The 23551-nt window shown below is 42.7% G+C and overlaps 2 protein-coding genes across 10 annotated transcripts; both read right to left on the reverse strand.

Annotated features, from left to right (window-relative positions):
- Positions 1–468: 468 nt before the first annotated feature.
- ZBTB8A (zinc finger and BTB domain containing 8A) lies at positions 469–6321 on the reverse strand. The gene is made up of 4 exons (XM_037381350.1): positions 5974–6321; positions 4856–5823; positions 4187–4356; positions 469–3776 (listed from the first exon to the last, which is right to left on the reverse strand). Exons 1-4 carry the CDS (start codon positions 6054–6056, stop codon positions 3444–3446), a joined length of 1554 nt encoding a protein of 517 aa, XP_037237247.1. The 5' UTR covers positions 6057–6321; the 3' UTR covers positions 469–3443.
- A 6338-nt stretch (positions 6322–12659) lies between these two features.
- Positions 12660–23536, reverse strand: ZBTB8B (zinc finger and BTB domain containing 8B). Of its 9 annotated transcripts, none has more exons than XM_037381345.1 (6): positions 23491–23535; positions 22821–23119; positions 22166–22616; positions 21357–21545; positions 19318–19496; positions 12660–19001 (listed from the first exon to the last, which is right to left on the reverse strand). In XM_037381345.1, the coding sequence occupies exons 2-6, from the start codon at positions 23109–23111 to the stop codon at positions 18684–18686; spliced, it is 1428 nt and encodes a 475-aa protein (XP_037237242.1). In that variant the 5' UTR covers positions 23112–23119; positions 23491–23535; the 3' UTR covers positions 12660–18683. The 9 variants fall into 9 exon arrangements, 7 of the variants coding, with proteins under 7 accessions (XP_037237242.1, XP_037237240.1, XP_037237241.1 ...); XR_005103334.1 differs by adding an exon at positions 20634–20750 and having other exon boundaries at positions 18673–19001; positions 21357–21532; positions 22166–23119; positions 23491–23536; XM_037381343.1 differs by having other exon boundaries at positions 22166–23119.
- Positions 23537–23551: the final 15 nt, after the last annotated feature.

The raw sequence follows: 23551 nt of genomic DNA on the forward strand, positions 1-23551 counted from the left end.
TGGTCATAGGGGAGCTGTGAATGTCTCTAGTCCCACCTCCAGCAGGAAGGCAGCCAGCCCAAGATCAGATCCAGATGAGATCAGCCATGGCTCTGTCTAGCCAAGTCTTGAACACCTTCAAGGACAACCATCTCTGAGGCTGCTTTCTGAATAGCCCATTCCAATGCTGCACTACAACTTAAACCTCTATTAGTAGACGTCAGTACAGTTCCATACAGCCTTCTCTAGCATTTAAGGATAAAATCAGCGTTTTTTTAAATAAAAAAACCCCAATCTTGTAACCTGACAAAGTTCTAAAAGCAACACATTCACATCAGTTAATTGTCAGGGAATTTAAATTCTGTGGGAACCCTATATGGTCTTTACTTTCCTCCTTGAAAAGAAAGAAAATGTTACTTCTGCTAATGAGCGGTATATGATCCTAACAGAAACATGAAGACGACAATCATCAGAGGCAATGCAAGAAGATGAGAAGAAAACAAACAGGATTACTTTCATTTAGAGAAAAACAAGCAAAATATATGACAGGCTATGTAAAATGAAGGACGTAGAAAATAGAAGGCACTTAACATTTATCTCGTCTTGCAATACAAAAATAAGGGAACAACTGAAATTAAGGCAACAAATGTAAAAATGGTAACGTCTTTAAAATACAAAACATAATTGACCTGTGGGAATCGCAGTTGAGCTAAAACTCCAAGCTTAATAAGGTACTTCAAAAATTACTACAGATATCTAGTTATGCTACTACGAATAACAATAACATATAAAACCAGTATAAACCCTTATTTGCCAGGCAAATCAACAATTAATCTGCCTATATTTAAAAAGTAAATGTCTTCACATGGATAGGTTGTTCCACTTGCCCATTTATAGCCACTTCACATCTTTTTTCTGAAGCATCTGGTCCTCAGTATTCTTAGATTTATGGCATCTAATTAGATTGAGTATTGATCCAAAAATAGTGTTGCTCCTAAAAACGCCCCCACTATTAAGAAACACTTAATAGTCTCACCTTTACAGATGGCAGGTAAGATTTCGGGCCTAGAATGACAATTTATTTTCCCCTCCCCTTAATCCATCCCCAAACACACACAGAGACTAATCCCAGCCACTTTGTATTCTGGTACAGCAGGCACTGATACCTAGAATTTATTGTGCATACTGTTTAATGTAAAGGGAAATGGAAAAATCTATGAAATCTGATTTCAGCAAGCATTTTCTCTTGAAATTTGATCGAAGTCATTCCATATTCTTTTATAGATTTCTTTGTTCTATATTTGATTTAGTTAAGGTTGCTCAGGAATATTTCTTAGCCATTTAATAATATGCATTTTAGGAGTAATAAGCTCCAAGAAATTAACCAGCTGTTTTCACATCAAGTTGACTTCGTGGACTGCTGACCAAAGAGTAACATAAAATCGAGGCAAGTGTAAGTTTCATTCGGAAAAGATGTTTTTATATGGGTGATCAGAAAGTTTTGTAAGTTCCTCCTTCCATGCACCTCCCCAAGTCTAAGCCAATGGATGATAACTTTAGTAAAAATGAAACACCACTTCTGATCTCCTTAGAACATACAAGCAGGCTGCTTCTTGAGAGCCTGCAACATTGAGGGGAAGGGCACTTAATGCTTATGCTGTGAACTTAGTAGGAAGCACCTGAGCTGTCATTTAAGAGACCTGTAGGCTGGCCATCTGCAGCCCGGAATGAAAATGCTGCACTCTCTGGTAATGATGATACTAATAAGGCTATACAGTTTTTACACAAATAAAAAGAAAACAGTGACTTTTTAGCTGTCCCTGGGAAAGAGATTATATAGTATATATATATATATATGGGATTGTTCTGTAGTTAATCCCTGGTTTCAGCCAAACATGCTTACAAAGTTGTAAAAAGAGGAAAAAAAAATTTCTAAGCTTAAGCCTATACCCACTGAGTTCAGTGATTGCAGGATGAAGACTGTATTAATACTCAGGTCTGTCTAAGAAAATGCAAAGTAAAAGCACTCCAGGTGCATACTTCTGCTCCTGTCCTGGTCAAGTGCTGGTCAAGATAAACTAACTAAGTAACAAAACAAAGTGGCTTACTTTGTTACAGAAGTAAACTTTCTTCACCATTAAGTCATCCATCTCCTGTAGTCTAATTGTAGGCAAAATTACAGAAATATGGTGTCTAGGACTTCCAGTACATCTTATTCTCGTTGGCATATAGTACAGACTGAAAAAGGTTAAAATGTATTCTCTTGGTGACCGAGTGATTCTGGGAATACATAAATTGATAATGACTCCATCTTAAAACTCATCAGTTTAAAGTGAGTACAGGTCAATACAAACAGGAGTAGTCAATGGTTTCAGATGGAAAAATCTCATCAGTTCCGCTTCTAATGATATAGTATATATACTGTACAAATTGTTCTGGCACTGTTATTGTGCCAGATAATGTGCTATATAAATAAAACGGGACAAAGAGAGAAAACAACAGCTGAAGTAACTTTGGAAGGATTGTTTCCTTCACGTTGGTGTGGAGAAGCTGACGCTGCCATTGGCAATGCTGTGGATGCAGAATTACCAGTCATGTCAGCCTGGCATTTTTGAGAGGTTTTTAAGGGGAAAAAAAAAAAAAAAAAAAGAGAGAGAGAGAATTTTACTAATGCTTATTAAACCATAGCCCAGTCTGAGTTCCCAGTTTTCAGAATGAATGAAACATCTACTGACATCAACTAACGATTCATATTTGTAATAATTTTCTTTCTGATGTGTTGACTAGGACTAGTATCTCTGTGTTTATTTTCTTGTAAAGAAACTGGCCTTGAATGAATGACCTGCTAAAGAATCTCCTTATTCTAATAAATTTTACAAGAAAGTGCTTTTCCAGATGAATGTGCTAAAACATTTTATATGCTTTTTCTTAATTAGCTGCCTTTTTTCCTTATCATAATACGAAGACTTCATGAAATTTTGTGGAAGATTATCTTAATTTCTGAATCCTGAAGAGACGTGGATATTCTGCTGTGTGGGGTATTTATACTTTATCGACAAATGATAACACATACAAACCCTACATCTCTACAAGTTTAACAAGTGGGCAATTTACAGTGCTGCGTGACTTTTTTGTTTTTTAAAGTATTTAGATCTCACTCCCTTGAAAGAGGTTTTGAAGTGACGCACTGTCTACTATAAAAAGTTATCCATGTAATACTTCAGTTCCTTATTCATCCATTATTTCACTTAAGGATGGATTATTTCTAATGAAGCAAAGCATGGGTATTCTCATAACAAAACTCAGAATGGACTCAATGGCATGTCCATAAATACATGCAAGTCTGGACCTGTCCAAGAGAAACCAGTATGTCTTTGTATGCTTAACAACAGGCTGGTGGAGGGCATATGGTCAAGACAGTACATTCTCCCTCTTATGCGAAATTCCTACTTCTTGTCTTGCAACTACCTAATATTTGGTTTTACTTCCTTTTCGTCCGCTTCATCCTCACTGTCATCAACTTGCTGAATGACCAAGTCTGTTGACCCATCCTCCACAATCTCCACGTCTGATCTGTTGTCTTCCCCATAGTGCCACCTGGAATCCTTATCCCCATCTTGTGGAAATTCAAGGGGTGCTTCAGCCTCCAAGTCAATGCGAATACTGTCTATACCAGCTTCAGCCAAACACTCATTACAGAGTCTGTAACGTCTCGTCCCCTCTTGGACCACTTGTCCTGTCAGCTCAGTCACGTGGCGTTTACATTTTCTGCAGACAGGCTTACAAGCCTGATGAATCTGGGAAAATGGGAAAATCAAAATTAATAGATTTGATAATTATCCACAAAGAAGTGTCTTTTAAGATGGCAAAAAGTATAGCTGGAGTAGCATCAAATGGTAGCAGTAACTCATTTTGAGAGACAGCATTCAAATGTTAAAAATTAAACTATCATGGACGCTGTAATTGCCCTCTTAAGCTGTTACAGGACTTGCATAGAGCAGTACCTTTGCGAGCCATCAATTAACAAAGAAATCCATCCCCTTTCATACAAATTATGCTTCAAATTGACTTCAACAAAACCAAATTAATTTTCTATTACCTCTTCTTTACGGGATTCAATATATCAACCAGATACACTTATGCTGTATTTAAGTACACTGAGAGATTTACACATTAAACAAATCATGCAGTTACTAAAAATACATACTGTTCGAAAATGGCTACTTAGGTGATCTAGCCTGCTAAATCTTTTCCCACATGCCTCACAAGGGTAAGGGCGCTCTCCTGTATGACAGCGAAGGTGACGCTTTAGGTCTGCTTTTCTTTTCACCACATGAGTGCAGAACGGGCACTTGAACCTCATCCTGGGCAGATCATCTGTTAGAATATAATGTGATTTAAAAAAATAAGTTAATTAAGTCATAACACGTCTAGTCATGTAATGCTCTAGGAAAAGGCATTCTGTAAGCAGAACAGCAAATCACTTCTATTAAAAAAATAACATCATAGGTCTTTCCAAGCACAAATATCTTCTGTTTTCCTGTAAATTACACAAGAGTGCAACAAAAGGAGGGGACTGTCAGCTATATTAAAAAGAGCACAAAACCATCCCAAACAATATTAACTTAAAAGTGCAAGGCAAAGCCGTAGACACTGAACATTATGTATTTTGAAAGGCTAGTTTTAGTAAACCAGCTACTTCAGTAAGTCAAAATTATTCAAAAATAAAGAGTTACCAACTTTCCAAACTTCCATTTCTGGGCAATACAGATGTCTTTTTTGCAACTGTACGCTCGTTCAGTAAAGCACATTTTCTCAAGGACAGAACAGCCAACTTGCAGATGACTGTGCGCCCACAGGATCAAAACAAACTTACCTTCAGCCCAGCTTCCCATGACACCCAGGATCGAGGGCATGCTCGCGTACTGCTCATCAGCTTTTGAAGACTTCGATTTACTGGAAGAACGGGGTGATTCATGCTCCTGCTGTGACACAGCCAAGCTCCTTGGCATCACGTCGGACCCTTGGCTGTACTGGTACCCCACATGAGGGGATTCAACTTCTGGTTCGATCTGAACTTGCTCCTCAGACTGAGCAATATGGCCAGTGGGCTCGGCAGCCCTGTCCTCCAGTTTGCTTGATTTATAGTGAGGAATGTCAGAAGGCTGCTGCAGTCCCAGGTGCCGGGATTTCTTTACGGAATCCTGCCGTTGCTCATGTTTGGACAGCTGCTGCTGGGCATTTCTTTGAGAAGTTGGATAGTAGCTGAAATTGCTCCAAGAGTTTCCACCCATCATACATGTCCCTTGGTCTGAACTCAAGTGTGAATGCGGCGGGCTGCTTTCTGCCCTCCAGCCGGTGTTGTACAAGCAAGATCGGTCCACCCCGTTTGAATTTACATCTTTGTCTGACAGACTGAAGTAGCGATCCTTCTCCTTCTCACTGATGTCCAGCGATGACTTAATGAACGTTTTACACACGCTGATAACATCGGTCATCTGAAGATAGCTAGCAGCCGACATGACTTCAATGACATTTTGACCAGTGAGGGACAGTTTGCCTGAATACACAAAATCTAGAATAACTGTAAATGTGTCAGGAGAAAATGCCTGGAAAGTAGCTGTCGTCGACTGACTCGTCTCCTTCGAGCTCTGCGAGAGGAGCATTTTGAAATAGCCGCTGCTGGCAAACAGCACATTGCGATGTGCTTTGAAGACCTTGCCCTCCACCAGGATATTGCAGTCGCAGAACAAGTCCTGCCTGCGCTGCTCATTTAGTTGCTGCAAGAGGTGAAACTGGTGAGAAGAAATCTCCATTCCAGAAAAAATGCAATGAAGCGTCAGTCTAAAAAAATAAAGAAAATAATTATTCTTGACTTCAGCCTCAATTCAACTCAGCCAAAGACGTCAGGCCCAATTTTACAGAGATCTTCACAAATAATCTTAATTATTTGAATCTATGAATGCATTGAAATTACAGTATGCACAACCATACACTCTTTTCCCAAGAAGAGTGATGCGAGAGCCGAATCGGTGCACATTATTTGGCAGACACGTGCGAGCTACAGCGACGGGCATCCCGTCCCAGGGATACCGGGTGGATGTGTGCGACCCGCTGGCAGCCGCCTGCCAGTGCCCGGTGCGGCGGGCAGCCCTCCAGCTGCTGCGGCCGAGGCCCGGCTCCGCGCCGGGAGCTGGCGGCCCCGCACCGCCCCGGCCCGGCCGGGCTCACACCGCCAGGACCAGAGACGGGACTCGGCGGCAGCGCCCCGCAGCCCTCCCGGCCCGGGCTGCCCCGGTATTGGCGGAGGCCGCCGTCACTCACCCGCCCGCCCGCCCGAATTGGCCGCTCGGGCCGCGGCAGCCCGGGACGCCCGACGGCGCCGGACCCGCCCGCCAAAGCGCGGAGGCGCCTCCCGGCCCGGGCCCCGCGGGCGACCGCCCCCGCTCCCCACCGCGCCCGAGCTCCCCGCCGCTCTCGAGCTCCCCGCCGCTCTCCTCTGCCGCGCCGCGCCGGGCGCGCAGCCCGCAGCCGCCCGCGCCAGCCCAGCCCCGGTGCCGCTCCGCGGGAGCTCCCCGCCACGCTGCCGCCGCCCGCTGCCGGGCGCCCGGCGCAGCCCCAGCCGCTCCCGCCCCGGCCCCGGCCGCCCCCGCCCGCCGCCTCCCCGCGCTGGCAGCGCCCCCGCCGCGGCCCCCCCGCTGCGGCCCCCCCGCCGCCCGCTCCCGCGCAGCCCTTTGTTGCCGCGCCTGGCTCCTTCCAGCCGCGCCCGGGGCTGCAAATGGCGCCCGCCGAGGACGCTGTGCAGCCCGCGGACCGAGCGGCTCTCGGGGGCAGCTGCCAGCGGGCCGGCGCGCACGGAGCCCGGCGCCCGCGGGGACTGCGGAGCCCGGCGCCGGCCCTCGCCCGACCCTCGCAGCGAGGCCGCCTCCCGGGCCCTTTCCGCCCCCAGATCCCAACGCCCTGTCTGGCCTACCGGCGTGCTGGAGCCGCCGCTCACCGGCTGGTCCTGGGGCGGGTGTCGCTGAGCCGAGGGGAGCGGGCGGTGGATGCGGGGTCCCCGGCCCCGCGTCGGGGCTCGCCGTGGCTGGAGGTGACGCGCTGGTCCCGCAGCCCCGAGCCCTGGAAGCCCGAACGTGAGAGAAACAAAAGGTATTTGCTGACGTGGGCGTTGGACAGAGACGCCCGAGGGCTGGGGACACAATTAAAGGGGCAACGCACCGATTGCAGGCGCAGCCCAGCGGCTTCCTCTGCCGGATCGCCCTGCAGCCGGGGCCGCTCGCCTCTTCCCACACCCACATGCTGCCTGGGAGGGGATGTGGTGCCCCAGATGCTGCCTTCTCACACCTATAGGTGTAGCACAGGCCTTGATTACCCAAATCTTTTTTTTTTTTTTTTTTTTTCCTTTTGGAGCTTCCTCAGAAAAGGATGTAAGATATTTTTCTCTTCATATTTGTGATCTTCTGAAAAAGACGTGTCTGAAATCCCTGTACCTGAACCTCTCACCCTCTCTCACTTGAAGTTTGGTGTCTTTCTCCTTCCTCTTCTTACCACCAGGGTCTTTTCTGTGCTTTTGACACCCTCGTTATTTCTCATAAATTTTTGTTTTCCCATGGGAGCCATTCTGCCTTCACTGTGCCCTTTGTGTCCTTTTTAGCCTTCTCTTCCACAAACTTAAGACATTCCATCTTGAAACAATTTACCATCCTTTCCCCCCTATAGCAAAATGGGAAAGACATCCAAACACTCTTTCTTTTAATAGTCAGAAACATTCTCCCAGTATATTGTATACATTTCTTTATTTTCAATTTATATGTATTTATATTGTAACAGTGCTTTTCACCAGCTTAATTCCCCCTTTTTAATAAACACCCAAAGTTTTGTAGATTCTGTCTCTTTTCAAATGCAGGCCACGCTTGTAGAATCTTTCATGAGATCCATTCTGCTTGCATAAGGCTCCACTCTGTACCTGACCAGCTTAAATTAATCATTCTTGAACATGAAAGCAATTGGAATTTACACAGTATTTCACATTAATCTTTTCAGTCCGCTGGGCAATGGTGTTAATTATCAACTGCAAACATTTCAATCTAATGTACCTACAACTAACCAGTCTTTTTCAGCCATGTCACATTGCTGGTCCGTAGTCATCCTCTGATTGGTGTCACTTGCACATTTCATGTAATTTATCTGGCTTTTACATCAAAGTCTAAAGAGTGTAATAGCAGAACTGATTCCAAAGTCAGCTGCGAGGACCGTTAGCATCTTTGTCCTCATTGTTCCCTTTTCAGGGTCACACAACGCAACCCTAGCGCCCAGCTTCTCACAGCTCCTCCTGTTAATTAATAGCGCACACCTGCACGTGGCATACTGTATGCAGCCCCGGGGTCACTCATTTCAAAGAACATATACAGGAACCTGTCATGGCTTAGGCCGGGAAAAGGGAAATGAGAAATTCTAGTGCAGCTTTGTACAGATGTCTGATGTCCCAATGAGGAAAAACATGAAGCAGGTGAGGTAAATGGAAACCTATAAAATCGTGAGGGGATCGATACGGACTGACTGTTCACTGCTTATTCCAGTGTAAGAGGAAGGGGATAGTAAATTGAGCTAGGAGGTGGCAGGGTCAGAGCAAACGAGGATGCGGTGCTTCACATAACACGTAATTAGGCACTGGCATTGCTTGCCCTGGGCTGCTATGGGTGCGAAATACGTGAGTGTTACAGGGCTGTATGGTCATGAGAGTGACTTGAGAGCTATGTATAGAAATCATGGATTCACAGAACAGTTTGGGTTGGAAGGGCTCTTAAAGATCACCTAGCTCCCACCCCCCATGGGCAGGGACACCTCCCCCCAGCCCAGGTTGCTCCAAGCCCTGTCCAACCTGGCCTTGAACACTTCCAGGGATGGGGCACCCACAGCTTTTCTGGGCAACCTGTGCCAGCGCCTCGCCACCCTCACAGGGAAGAATTTCTTTCCAATATCTAATCTAAATCTCCTGTCCTTTACCTTTAGAATGTCCTGTGCCTTAGTAAGTCCGCAAGTCACAAATTGTAGGAGACTGGAAGAGTGTTCAGGTAAAAGTATTGCTTGTATTCTTCCATAGAGCAACTGATTTTGACTCAAAAGTCTCAAGCTGGGGAATTTCATAGAATTTAGTTTATTGCCAACTAACAAACTTTCAATTACTGATTCTGGTATTGAGAAAGAAAGATGACAAACAACTAAATTGCTTGGATTGCTTAATATAAACCAGAAAATTTACTTGCAGTATCAGGTTTTAATATCGCTTGAATTCATTCCTCTAAAGTTTGATTTTGCCTGTCAGTTCAACTAAGTAGCACCCCTTTTTATATAAAATTCTACATATTTTTTTCAAATCCATGCCTAAATTATTTCATCTGCTGAAAAATTCCTTTTGAAAAGAACTATTTGTAGGTGTTTGTTCTGTTTGACTTTGTTGACTTCTCAGGTAATTGGTACTTTCACTTGTACATCAGAGACTGCTCTGCTTGGTGGATTGTAACAGCATTAATAGGACCTCAAGGGCTCTCCATCTGCTAGGAACAGGTAGTAGAATTTAAAAAGTAGGGGAAAAATGCAGTGATATCTAGAGTAGCTTAATTAGAATTTTTAAAGATGTTGCAAGTCCTTTACTCAGAGTACTTCAGAAACCTTGCCCACAAGTCTGCACAGTGCACCTAGGGACAGCCACGGAACAGACTGGCTTTCTCATATGTAGGGACTGATGTCCTGTTTTTCACACTAATACATCCCAAACAATCCACTGATTCCAGCAATTTCGGGTTTTAATCTAGTTTTTTTCTTTTGTGTTTCTAAATTTTAGAGTTACAGTTTGTAGCCAAGAAAGTTCCACTTGAAGTTGAGATACTGTTTGAGGAGTTTATCCAATGGGAATAAGTTTGGCAGCTATGTGGAGGAGGTGCTTCTCACAGCAGCAGGAGTGTTGCAAAGCAAGACTAATAGTCTGCTTTTCAGAGAACAATTTACAAATTACTTTAAAAAAATGACATTGTTAGGGCTGATATAAAAATTATTAACATAAGTTTTGCGTTGTCTCATTTGGGTTTTGGTAGTCAAATGTAATTAATAGCAAGAGCAGTTAAAAGATTTTAGTTTTCCTTAAAATAGGTGCTTCTTAAAAATCACAGACTTCAGTTATGATATATTTTCTGAATTTAAATATATAGTGATATTCCTTGCCAAAGAAAACTCAAGAGTGTATACTAGAACAACTGAAGTATCATAGTTCAAAGATTGACATGCATTGATTCACAAGATTGATTTGGCGGAGCTGTAATGGATTTTTCCCAAGTGTGTCAGCAAAGTAATATGCATTTACCAAGGGTTTTATTTTAAGTTTTGAAAACATAAGTAAAATTGTATATAACCTTGGGCTGAAGCAACACAATTCTTCCTTTTTCTACCATTGAAGAAACAGCTGCATTTTTTTCCACTGAATCAGAAATGTATCATACTTGGGAAATTAATTAGTTGCCCCCTCCCCTTTTTTTTTCACACTGGATCTAAAAATGCATTTAATGAGAAAATGTGAACAGCAGGAATTTTAATCCATGCTCTTGCAAAAACTGTTGCTTTTAAAATAGTGTTATACCTCTTAAAGGAAAAGTAATTTTCTGAGAACATTTTTGTTTGTTTAAAAGCATTTGAGAAACTGTGCGTGGCATAAAAATATATATATTTTTAGTAGTTCACAGGAGAGTTGCTGATCGTTCCATTTCAGAAAACTTTTCAGCGTTACAGGACCTAATGCCATAAGGAATACAAAGTATGCAAGATAAGACCATATCCCCGTCATAACAAAAGAACTTTTTAAGTTATGCAGACGTGGTCTGGAGATAGGGGAATAAGACAGACACTAGAAGGTAATTAAGAATGAGATTACAATTTTCATCTAATACTCTCCCAGCTTATATTTGGCTTTATTCGTTTGCAGCAGCATCATCTTTACTGTCATCAGCTTTCTGCATGACAAAGCCAGTAGACTTGGCCACAATTTGGGTAGTTAGCTGTCCTCATGCAGATCCCGAGCTGCATCCTTGTCTTCTAGTACAAACACAAGTGCTTGTTCAGCCTCCAGGCTAGCAGGAGATCACTTTGTTTTTCAAAATGACAAGGAAATCATGAATATCAAGGAAATCAAGGAATCTTCCATCTGCCAGTATGCCTAACTGAGCAGGCCATCTTCTAAACAAAGTTTACAACTTGGGCGGAGTCTGGGGTTTGATGGCAGTGTTAACAGGGGCAGCAGCTGTACAAGCATCTCGGTGTAGTTTGTCAGTAGTTTCATCTATATTAGGCCAAATCCTAATCCCACAGCAAAAGAATTAAATTACATACTTACTAGATATATTCTGTCAACACAGCTTCCCTTAACACCTAGAATTGTGAGTCACTTAGACCTTGAATTCATTCTCCACAAACGATTAGCAAGCTCTTTGGCAATGTTTCATCCCCCTTGATTGCCCTGGTCTCCTGTTTTCTTTCTCCCACAGCAAGAGTCCTTTTCACCAGGGATGGTAACAACCCCATGGCCCTCAGAGTCAGGGAGACAAGAGCAGGGACGTATGCTCCAGTGCCCCACATCTTTCATGGAAAAAATGGGAAAAATGTATGCTTACTGTGAGATTAGTATTGATTTAATGTTTTCTGTTCTTTGTAAAAGAACCAGGCTACATACAACAGTATAAACATATTTAGTACATACACAATTTAACATACAATAAAGACATATTCAGTAATGCGTGACTGTAGAAAAAATGTTACAAAAAGCACTCAAAGATGTGATCCTCACCCCTTAAAAAGGGTAAATTGCCTGTATGATGGTGATGCATGTTAATTCTCAACTTTGGTTCAATTTGTTTTTCTCTCTTCCACCCTGACACATAACATCCATGGACATCTCGGCATCGGGACAGGTACACTTGCAGATCTGGCAGATTGCGGTAAAACATCAGTGCAATTCTGTATTACTGATCTGCAGAAAATGTGCAGTTATTATATCTGGAAAGGTCTGATGGGTGCACACTGCTCCCTGGATTGTGCTGGGAATCACCTGTAAAAGCTGCACAGCTGTCTTTTCTATATAGACCCACAATTCAGAACTTTACGCAATCCTTTCCCCCATGTAGAACTATTGATCCCAAATACCTGCGGAAGCAGAGCACCAGACATCAGTCCCTTCTTTCACTCCCTAGTGCTCCTCTTTCTTGCAAGCGGCGGGGAATAACACGCAGCCGACTCAGTATGAGTGATAAAGCATGATTCACTTTATTAGCCCGAATAGCTCTTATTTATACAGTGTATCTAATTATGCATACTCAGCAGTCTATGATTGGCTAGAATCACTACCTACTCATTTACATGGTCCTCCTACTTGCGGTTAGCTAGCTTACATAACTTCTTTATCTTTACTGCACATACCTCCTTAGAGTCGTTTGTGAAGCTTGTTAAGGTCGTGGTGTACTTGCAATTCTACAGCCATCAGCATAGCTGGCAATTTCAGCTGAGGCCTAGTCTTGATAGCACCCCTGTTAGATTCGGCTCTGCTTGTACAAATGCTCTAATGATCTGTGACCCTTCTCATCCAGCCATTCTCCAACACTTTCTCATCAAAATAATCTGCTTAACATTGAATACCATTTCTTCTTTGTTGTTGCCTTTTTTTTTTTTTTTATTACCCTTATTTTACTTGTACTGGAGCACTTTTTAAAAAGTCATAATCTGCTGTGTTTAACATTTCAGTAAACAACAAAAGAAGAGTTAATACAAAATTTAAAAGATGGACTTTCAGAGAATGCTGGGGTAACTGAATTTCACATACATCAGATTCAGATGATACACATGAAAATGTTACTGTACCAGTCAATACTTTAGGACAATTTACTTTTGATTGAACTACTCCACTGATCCGTCCAGAGATACTGCATCAACTGGCAAGATTCCCACATTGGTTTTCAAAAGTGAAAAAGAAAATCTTCCTCTCCTGCCTCAATAAATATACAGCATCTTGTTTCATAATACAGTGCTGTTACTATACTGGCTTTCACCTGGATGGATCTTGGAGTGGGCTCGGAGATTTATGAAGGTCCTTGAATCTACCCATAAATCCATCTGCAGGATGGTGCCTAAAAAAAGCAGGTTCTAAAACCAGGGCATCTCCTCAAAATGTTAACTCTTGGTTAGTTCAGTGAGTATTCTATTTTTTACTTTCACACAGGAGGTGAGAAGAATCCTCCAAGTCTCTTAAGACTGAGGTATTAAAAAATGTTTGTGATCTAGAAATAGCTGCTATAGCTACCAATAGCTATTATTTAACAACAAAATGTGTCCATCTTGTATTAGAAACACAAACAACTACAAGAAGAAAACAATTTCAAAGCAAACTTCCTATTTTTGTTTGACTAATACACACTGGCTTGGGTCAGCGCTCACATACCTTAGCTATTAACAACCAAACAAGACAGAATTTGAAAAATCAGTAGCACAGTCACTGACTCTAAAATTACATTTGTGTTCATGTAATTCCCCTCCAATGCAAAAAGAAGCCAGCAGCTAAAAATTAAAGTAAGCCTTGCCACTGAAGAACTTGTAAGAATTTGAGACCTGATTTGGTTTCTAGTTCTGCTTAGATGTTACCCTTATAATTAGTCTCATGATTAATGGGACCAATTGTGTGTCAGAGCCTTTATAGGACCAGAGACTTAGCTGGTTACACTAAAAGCATGTAAGAAGTATGGAGTCGTGTATTTTGACAGTTAAAATATTTTGCATCTTGACTGGCAGTCCGAAGTTTAAAGTCTAATACATTGCCTTTGGATATTTGGGGATGGCGTTTAAAGTTGCTGTGTCCAGCACATTGTTTTGAGAGGTGATTTGGGTTTTTTTTTGGGGGGGGGGTGTGTGTTTGTTTTGATTTGGGTTTTTAGGTTTTTTTCTTTCTTTTTAATTTACTAGTATCCAGACACCTGCCTATATCTATTCAATAAAAACCAAGTAAGTTGCTATATTCACTGGTTGTGTTTTGTTAAAAATGCTCTGCTAACCTACATAGCAGAGATGATGACATCTTAACTGTAACCCCAGACCTCAAAGCACCTCTGTGTGGGCATGCATACCACACACACGTGTATAAATGGAGCCACTGGCCAGGTTTTAACACCTTCACGCCCTTTATATGATCATACATGCTACTAATATTTCTACATGTGTGGAAAAATCTGAATTTCAAACAATCCAACAAAAGGCAAAAACCAGACTGCCTTCAGTTATTTGGTTGACATGTTAGCAGCAGCCTTGAAGAGAAGAAACACAATTTTTATGTGCACATTAAGGGCACTGTCAACTTAAGTTGGATCAAAAAATCTTAAATACTAACAAAAATGTTTTAATTTTTTTTTTAAAAATCCTCAATAATAAACAAATTTGGAAATATGAATAATTTCCAGGCATTTCTGAAACAAAAAAACTTAGAAACCTAAAGATCCCAATGAAACAAAGGTGAACAGATTTCACTGTTTGAATGAAAACAGTGAAAGAAAGAAGGGGTTATTAAATTTTTCATTGATTCAGGGTATTCTAAATCAACAGATAAATAGATGTTTCAAATATCACAGTCTGTAAAAGGTTTAAAAAAAGTCTGTGAGATATGCAATATAATTTGAAATTATCTAGAAAGGATATTTGGGAGTCTGTTCCCCCCACCCCCATCCATTTTATTGTAGGCATTTAACAGCATTTCTTCTAGCCAAGATCAGTGACTGCTTCCCAGTTGCATGGATTTTTCTCACCCGGCATGAAAATCTAAAAGCTTTAAAAAGAGTTTAAAAAGTTAAGATGATTATAAAACTACAAAAATGGGTAAGGAAACAAAGTCAGTGTTAATAATATAAAAGATTTTCTTAAAAAACATCCCGTTGGCTGGATTTTAAGTTGACATCCATTCAGTTCTTTCCTACCGAGCATCTGATGCTTGCTTGCAAACTGTCACCAGAAATGGATATATTCATTTTTTAATGCCCAGAAATTGAAATGTGAGCCTTAATCTAGACACTCAAGGGTTCACTCAGTTTTTGAATGGTAAAAAATCAAAGCAACCCTCTCAGAGAGTTTTATTTTCTAGACAATCAAAAAGCTCCAGAATGCTCCAAGATCCACAAATATAGTTAGGTCACTTCTACAAATAAGGTTCAGTTTATAAGAATTTGTCATTTAAACTAGACTAAAGGACTTCAGTTATGAAACTGCCTTACAAAACATCAGTAAATGACCACACCTGGAAGATTTACAAGGTCTTGCACCAAGAGGTTAAATGCGCTACAAATACCAGTGCAGCATGTATTCCTTTCATGAAATACAGTGCAATTATGTGCAAAAAAGTACGTTAAAACGTATACTCCTAAACAAAGTCAATTACGCTGAGCTAAGACTTTAAGTAGTCTGCATGGCCTTTGAAAAGCTTTGAGAAAGTGATTATATTAGAAATAACTCTCCTAAAAACATTATTTTTGATTCTTCATTAAGCACCATGTGAATATTTTAAAACAGCTACATCATATTCTCAAAGCTTGTAGAGGCTGGATCTACAATGGAAGATTTCAGGAAAAAACATCCAAAAAACAAAGTGGAAAGCACAGCAAACAGATTTACATGAACATCTGGTCACAAGAATGCGGATAAACTACATCCGCTTCCAAATACAAAGGCTGAAGGACTCCACTGAAAACAAGGCAGCACAATATGACAGATCAATAGGAAACATCGATTTTGGTGGTCACTTGCCATCTGGAATGTGAACGGTGTACCCCCCACCCACACCCCCTACCCAGTGTTACACAAACCTTAACACTTCCATTCTCTACGCACAAGACACACAAGAACAATCTCTAAGACCAAAGCAAGCAGGTTGAAGTAAAATCACGGAAGGTCTCCGCAGTCATTCCTGCAGCTTTTACTACATACAGACTTTTGCAAGAGGTTAATCTTCCCTACTCCGAATGTCCTCATGGATTCAGAGTTTGCTAGCCCGCAGCTCAGCACAGCTCAGCTGTGTGAGAAGCCAAACCTGATAGTTTCATCGTGGCGCACTAGTCAGAACCATGCTCAGCCGATACTCCACATCTAGTGGCTTCTACCAGTATTTACAGCGAGGTGGCACCTTCATGCTAGAATGACCAGAAGTTGGGAGGCCTGGTCACTAAACATCATTTTGGATCCCTATTTATAGTCTTGCCCCACTTCCATTAGCGAGTCCGTCTCCCCACAAACACAGATAATCTGTGGCTCTTTCTCAGGTGTTCTCATATGCAGAAGTCCGTCCTTTATCAGATAAGCCGATACCAAAAGGACACACCCTCTGATGTTGGATGGACTCAACAAAAATAAGAGTAGCAGTCCAGAAGACTAGCTCTGGTAGGCTGCAGGTGGCATTTTAAAATTGCCAGCAAGATGTACAAGCCCACATTTTGCTCACATTTTCAAAAGTGCTAGGGACCCAAAACCACAGCAGGATTTTCAGAGGAGCTCAGCTCCAAATCTGGCATCTACATGAGTTGTCTCTGATGGTCTTAATTTAGATGACTCAAATAGGGGCTGCTACAGAGCCCTGAATTTTTTAAAGATCTTGTCCCAGTGATATTTCTGTGATGAAGTGTGTCAATATGATACTGTTCAGCTACCACAAAGTCAAATCTACAGATGGCCTGGAACAGGGACCACTGAAGGTTATACAACCTAAATTACAGAAAATAAATGTAGCACATGATGCCAGTATCTTCTCGTGAAGGTGGCACTCATCAAGAACTTGGACCAGACCATTTCAAATCAAGTCTCTTTACCTACTGCTGTTTTCAGGAATCACTAGTAAAGTCACTTGTTTAAAAAGAAGCTTGTTCTTTCCTCATCCTACCTGATCTGGTAATGAGTTCTTAACTGTACTTGTGATATCAGAATCACCTCTCACACGCAAATTGCAACATCACCATAGGACTTCTGTTTCTCTGAAGGATGAAGCAGATAGAGAAGCTGAATTGTTCTTCTTCAGTATGTAAAATAAAAGCACAAGGCATGCAAAAACCAACCCTAACTGGTTAAATCAGAGGGCTCTTTGTTTTTTAGGTTCCATCTCACGTTTTCCAAGTGTAAAGTCTTTACACTAAAAAACCTGCAAGAAGCACTGTCTTAAGCGAGAGGAACTGCTCACTCTGTCAGCCACGTCTGTCTACAGGCTTCTGATCTAGCACTTACTCCAGCGAGAAAGACTCATACAATTTGCATTTTCATCAAACACTTACGAACCACATAGTAAAAAAAGCATTAACAGTCTTATTTCACAGTATATTTCAGTTTTTGTCTCTTCATTAGGAAACAGTAGGTTACCCATAAGCAAACAGGCTTTCTGTTGGTGGTGTGTTTTCTTCTAAAGCTTCCTAGCTTGATTTTTGATAGCTTATATCAACTTGTTTCTGGAAAGGTAAAAAAAATCTCACCTCCTTTGAAAACCAACCTGTTATTTATCCTAGCAAAGAAACAGGAGGTCCACACTGGAGGCTTGTTGGTTTTTTTAAAATAAATACTTGGATAAATTTACATAACATAAAGCATGAGAGAGATCACTGAAGACTAGAAGAAAATATAGTCAAAGAGAAAGAAAAGGATTTGCATACAAAGAGGCTAGTAAAAACTTCTGAGATTTCCTACTCAATAGCTTCAAGAAGGGTATTCAGAGCTCTTTTATATGCATAGCTCAGATATTTATATTTATATTTAACTGCGCCTCATCTACACCACCTGTCAATCTGGCTATTTAATCTACCAGAATCAGAATTCCCCAGTAACCTGGCTGACAGCTTTTAACTTCTACTGTAAAAAGCTGAAAAGAATTGGGCAGTTCACTTAATCTAAACTGAGAGACCAGGACACTAGACACCATAACGTGTGCTTAATGTTTCTTAAGCCAAGACTACTAATGTTTAAATGACATGAAAGACACATCTGATGATCTGTAGTCCAAGCTCTTGAGAGAGGAAGATGCAGTAAAAACAATTCTGAAAGAGAAGCTTGTTCTCTAAATACCTGCAATTAAGGACACGTGAAACACATTTATTCTGTCTATGCTTTCAGCAGCAGCATATTTTCATTATCCTGGTTTGTCTGCCCTGGTTTCCAGGTCAAATCCACCAAACAAACACTTAAGGTTCACAGTTTAGATAATACTGTCCTAATACAGCAGGATCACAACTTAGTTTAGAAAAGTCCCAAGATAATGAATGAAAACTACATTTCTTTTAACATAATCTTCAGAGAGAATATGGTGCCCCTTTCACATCAGGGATTAAAGACCATGACAGCGTTATTTGAAGAAACTTGTTATCAAAACAACACAGAGGTGCTCCACCTGCAAAATCAAAACTAGGAGGCAGACACCCCACTGGAAATTGCTCAACTACAACCTCTGTGAACCCCAGACAGAAGATGCTTCACAGATTGCTGGTGCACAGCACTGAAAACTTAAAAAGTATTAAAAATTCCAGTTCTCCCCACTCTTCTATTAAAAAATGGAATAATAAAAAACAGCACAGTCTCACTAAATGGGCAAATACGCAGTTTTCTGTTGCAGACCGACCACTGTCGGGGACACTTTAAATGCTCCTGCTCTCCTCTCACTGCTACATAAGCGTTTCTCGGTCTGACAAACTCCTGTGGATTTCCTGCTTGTCATCACCATCGGCATCATCATCATCAGCTGGATCGTTTTCCTCTCCAGACTCCACATATATGGGCCAATCGTTATCGGCATCACCCTTCTCTTGGCCTTCTGATGAAGGTTCCATTAGGCTGAGGTTAATGGGCATCGAGTCCTCGTGGGTAGTGGTCACACAGGTGCAGCTGTCGCACAAGCCAAAGCGTCGCAATCCTTGGGACAGGCTACTTGTGAATGTTCTCCTGCAACCTTTACAGATAATTGGCTTGTTTGATCGATGCACCTGAAGTTAAAAATAGAACACTTTGGTAAAAAAGGCAAATCTGCCTTCTTGCTTTAGCTCTTTCTGGGCTGCTGGTTTGCATATATTCCTAGAACAGAAAAACAACTACACTTGAGCAAAAGGGCAGACAATCCCATCACATTTTCAGCGAGCGACAAGGATTTGGGGCTACCTAAGTACTAATGAACCAAATATCGGCAGCTTCACTTATTATTAGAGCAACAATCATTTTGTCCAACATATTTTGGGAAATACGGTCGGGAAATGCCAAACTACTTTTAAAAATTTCCTGATAGATATAATCTTTCAAACTTACACTTAAAGCATGACTCCGAAGGTGTTCCTGCCGAGTGAAACGTTTCCCACACGTCTCACAGGGGTAGGGTCTCTCACCTGTGTGAGAGCGAATGTGCCGTTTTAGTATTCCTTTCTGTTTAGCCGTGTAGGGACAGAACGGACATTTGTGAAGCTTGATTGGCACAACTAACACATCACCTTTTGGAAGAAAAACACAACACATTAGATTAGGCAGTTCACCAACATTAGCTATGTTGGCTTCTCATCCTCCTCGCTGCAAATCTGAGTCAAGATAATTGCACGTTCCCCTCTCTTTGTACTTGGCTTACCTGAAATTTCTGTAGGTTGGGCAATTTCAGGAGACATTCACGCTACTGCAGATGATCAAGTCCCTTGAAAACCAGCCTGCCTATACTTATAGAGCTGATACTTTAAGGGAGTTGGCTCACAACAGAAAAACAAATTAATTATTTTAAGAAGCCATTTAATTCAGTGCCAAAATTTGCTTTTAGTGCAGTGGGGTCTCTGCGCTACTTCAGCCATAGAAAGTCTCCTACTTTTTTTTTTTTTTAACGATCCTATTAGTGTTAAACAGCATTAGAAACTAAAATCTTTAAGACAAATTACAGGCAGAAGTAGCATGGATGTTTCCCATGTGCTTTCACAAAGTGCATAGATGTGGATGTGGGGAACCCACCTGAAAACATGAGTGCTTGTTCCTACTGCCATTCACTTCAGCTTTTCTATTGGTAATAACAAGATGAAGGACTCAAATATATTTGCTGATGATATTTTACTTTTCCTAAAAATCAAACTATATGCACACAAGTAATATGTAATTTATGAAATCAGATGGAAGAAGAGAGAATTCAATTTGGACGATCACATTTTACATAAACGTGGGTATTGCCAAGGTTTTTAGCATCAGCCGATATAAGCTTCCTTTCCAGTATAAAGGTTGAGATGTTACCCTAGAAGATTAGCTTTTCCTGTTTCAGGTACAGACTCAGAAAAGTGTTTGTGTATCAAGCCTTGAGCTCTTCAACAGTTACACCAAAGTAGGTGGAGCTGTAGAACATTGCCTGTGCTAAGGTTTGTCCAACCCAGTCTCCAAAAACCGAGCACCTGGTGTTAATGTGCGAGTGAAATCAACCTCACCCAATTTGGGACCTTTACAAGGTATTGCTAATCCCTGCTAAGCATTTAGAGCTCCGTTTAAAGAAATAAAAGAAAACCAGTTCTTAGACCTGCCTTGCTTCCAGGCCCTCTAGAGGTGCCAGTTTACCCTCTATCAGCTGTGAAGGGGACCAGGATGACTGGAACAGATGTAGACACCTGAAAGTAAGCGGTATTCATCCCATCTGTCAGCCTGAAAGTGTGAAAACACCGTTCTTTTATCAGGACCTTGTACTTCTCATTCCTGGCGTCTTCAGGTAGCAGGACCACTAAAAGCTGAGAAGAGATACTTCCATTCTACCAAATGCTTACAATGTTCAGTTTTAGTAGAGAAACATGACTAATGCAAGGTTTGGTTTTTTTTTTCCCCCCCACTTCTATTTAAAGCACATCTACTATTAGCATTTCTAATACGTTGTCAAAACACTTGATGTCCTCTAGCAAATTCTAGAAGCACTTCCCTTGTAATGATTCATTAATAGTCTGAAGATTTTAAGAGGGAAAAAGTAAGCAAAGTTTGCATGTTAAGATGCTCTTGCCTTGCTACATGTCAAAACCCATAGGTGCGATCTGGTGACAGCACTCTGCGCTGATTACTTTAGTCGCTGGTGACTTTAGGACTGAGTTTGTGATTTTATCAGGTTCCTTAGTTTAAAGCAGTGAGAGAACATACTGGTTTTATTGGCTTTAAGATCACACAGGCATGCTTGAGCTGGAAATAACATGAATGTAAGCTTGCTATCTAGAGTATTCAGTGAAAGATTTCCTGCTGCCCACACCGTTCCTACATCTGTCACATCCTGAACAGCTCTGGTGTTTGTCAGAGCTGCCTCTCATCTTACTAAGGCAGTTTGGACGAGGCAAGTTGTGCACCAGCATTACCATAAGCAGATAAAATGCCCAAATCCTTATTGTCCACTTCAGGAGAAATGCATATGGATATGATCTTCTTCTTCTCCAGGTCCCCGACACTGCTGCTTGGAGATATTCCTGCCAACGTGAGACATCCCAACAAGTGCTGCGCTTGGGAAAGCAGTGAAACCTCAGGTGACCAGCAGCTGAAAAGTGAGTCTGAAAAGTAAGTCTGCCTTTAGAGGTAAGTCTCCTCTTTATGCAATACCACAGAGTTTAAAGCTTTCAGTGCTCTTAAATAATTTCTAGGTATCGCTCTGTATGAATAAAGCTGATGTCTGCTCTTTTGAAGTTCAAAGTATAACAGCGAACAGATTTATCATCTAGCAACCGATGCGCTGGCAGGAGCTCCAGTGGAATAAGCTACTTCTGCTCTGTCAGGTTCTACATCAGATCCCTCTTGTGGCAGCTCAATTTATCCTTCTGATTGCTCTTTCTAACGCTAACATGAGAGGAAGATTCTTTTTAAAAATTCGCCTGCCATTCAACAAGGTCCCAAATGAGATAGATTGTTTATTAAAGCAGTATCACCAACACTCACGCTCCAGCACCTCTTTCAAAGAGACTGTAAAAGCTGTTCGGAATACTTACCTCCCAAATGCTGCACTGAATAAATGAGTACAGCTTTCTTTTGAAGTCCAGAACAATAGTTTATTTTGCTACGGCATATATAGTCAGCAATATATTCCTGAACAAGAACGAGTGTAACAAAGGAAATAGCACAACTAAGCAGTTTCCTCCTCAGTTATACAGACTACAGCCCCCCAGAGTCCTCTCACCTGTGTCCTCACCATACCAGTCGCTGTGAATGTCCATCATGGAACTCATGGCTACCCCTGCATCCTCTGGCCTACCCTCAAAGCCCCGGACAAAGTGATGAACCACATCATCCTTTCTCTGAGCTGAGCTGTTGCGCAAAAGGGCCTCTAGGAATTGTTTCATATGATAGTTATTGCAGGCCAGGTCCATCGCCTGCCCGCCGTGCAGCCCCTCTTCCATCTGCTCGAGGGACAACGGAGTCGGATACTGCGGCAGCCGTTCACCCACTTCTACCTCTACTTCATCCGAGTCAAACTCCACTTTGGGTTCCACCCCCTTAGGCAGCGAGGAATTAACGTCATCTGGAGAGTCACTGCTTACAGGGTCTCTGACCACAAGCTCCAGGGGATGGCAGCTGCTGCACTCACCGCAGGGAGGATCTCTCTGGCAATCCGAAATCCTTTCCTTTTCCTGCAGGGAAGAGACAGAGGCAGAGCACTGGCTCTTGGAGCCGTACGAGGTGCCCTCTCTCGCAGAACTAGCGCTCCCACTATCAGCCTGATAGAAAGCAGCTTCTCTCTCTATTTTCCTGCAAATATCTAACGAAGACCTTATATACGTTTTGCAGAAGTTGACCACATCGGTCATCTGCAAATAGCTAGCTGCAGACATCACCTCAATCACGTTTTCCCCACAGAGATCCAGCTTCCCGGAGTAGAGGAAATCGAGGATGATGGAGAAAGCCTCCGAGGTGACAATGTCCAGAGAAGCGGTGCTGTGGCGTCCACTATCTTGGATGTAGTGGATCAGGAGGGCTCGGAAATAGCCACTGTTGGCAAACAGGATGTTTTTGTGCGCTTTGAAGATCCTCCCCTCCACGATAATGCTGCAGTCGCAGAAGAAGTCCCTCTTGCGCTGCTCGTTGAGCTCTCCCAGGAGCTTGGCATAGTACGACTGCATCTCCATTGCTCCTGCTGCCGGGGTTAACGAGAAGGCACGGTCAGCCGCAGGGTCCCGCCACACGCCGGCCTCCCCCCGCAGCCGCCGGGAGCTCCTGCGGCCCGCGCCTGCCTCTGCCCCCGCCGGGCACAGCCACTGTGCCGCGCTTCCACCGGCCCAGCCCCGGCCGCCGCCCCCCGGCCGCTCGGCCCCTCACCTCCGCGGCCCCTCACCTCCGCGGCCCCTCACCTCCGCGGCCCCTCACCTCCTCCGCCCCCCGGGCCGGGCCGCTCGGCCCCTCACCTCCTCCGCCCCCCGGGCCGGGCCGCTCGGCCCCCCACCTCCGCGGCCCCTCACCTTCGCCACCACCACCGCCACCGCCGCCCCCCTGCCGCTAGCCCCTCACCTCCGCCGCCAGCCGCCCGGCCGCCGTACCGCCGGCCGCCTCCCGGCAGGGGAAGTGACGT

The sequence above is a fragment of the Falco rusticolus genome, chromosome 3, assembly GCF_015220075.1.
Source record: "Falco rusticolus isolate bFalRus1 chromosome 3, bFalRus1.pri, whole genome shotgun sequence".
Classification (NCBI taxonomy): Eukaryota; Metazoa; Chordata; class Aves; order Falconiformes; family Falconidae; genus Falco; species Falco rusticolus.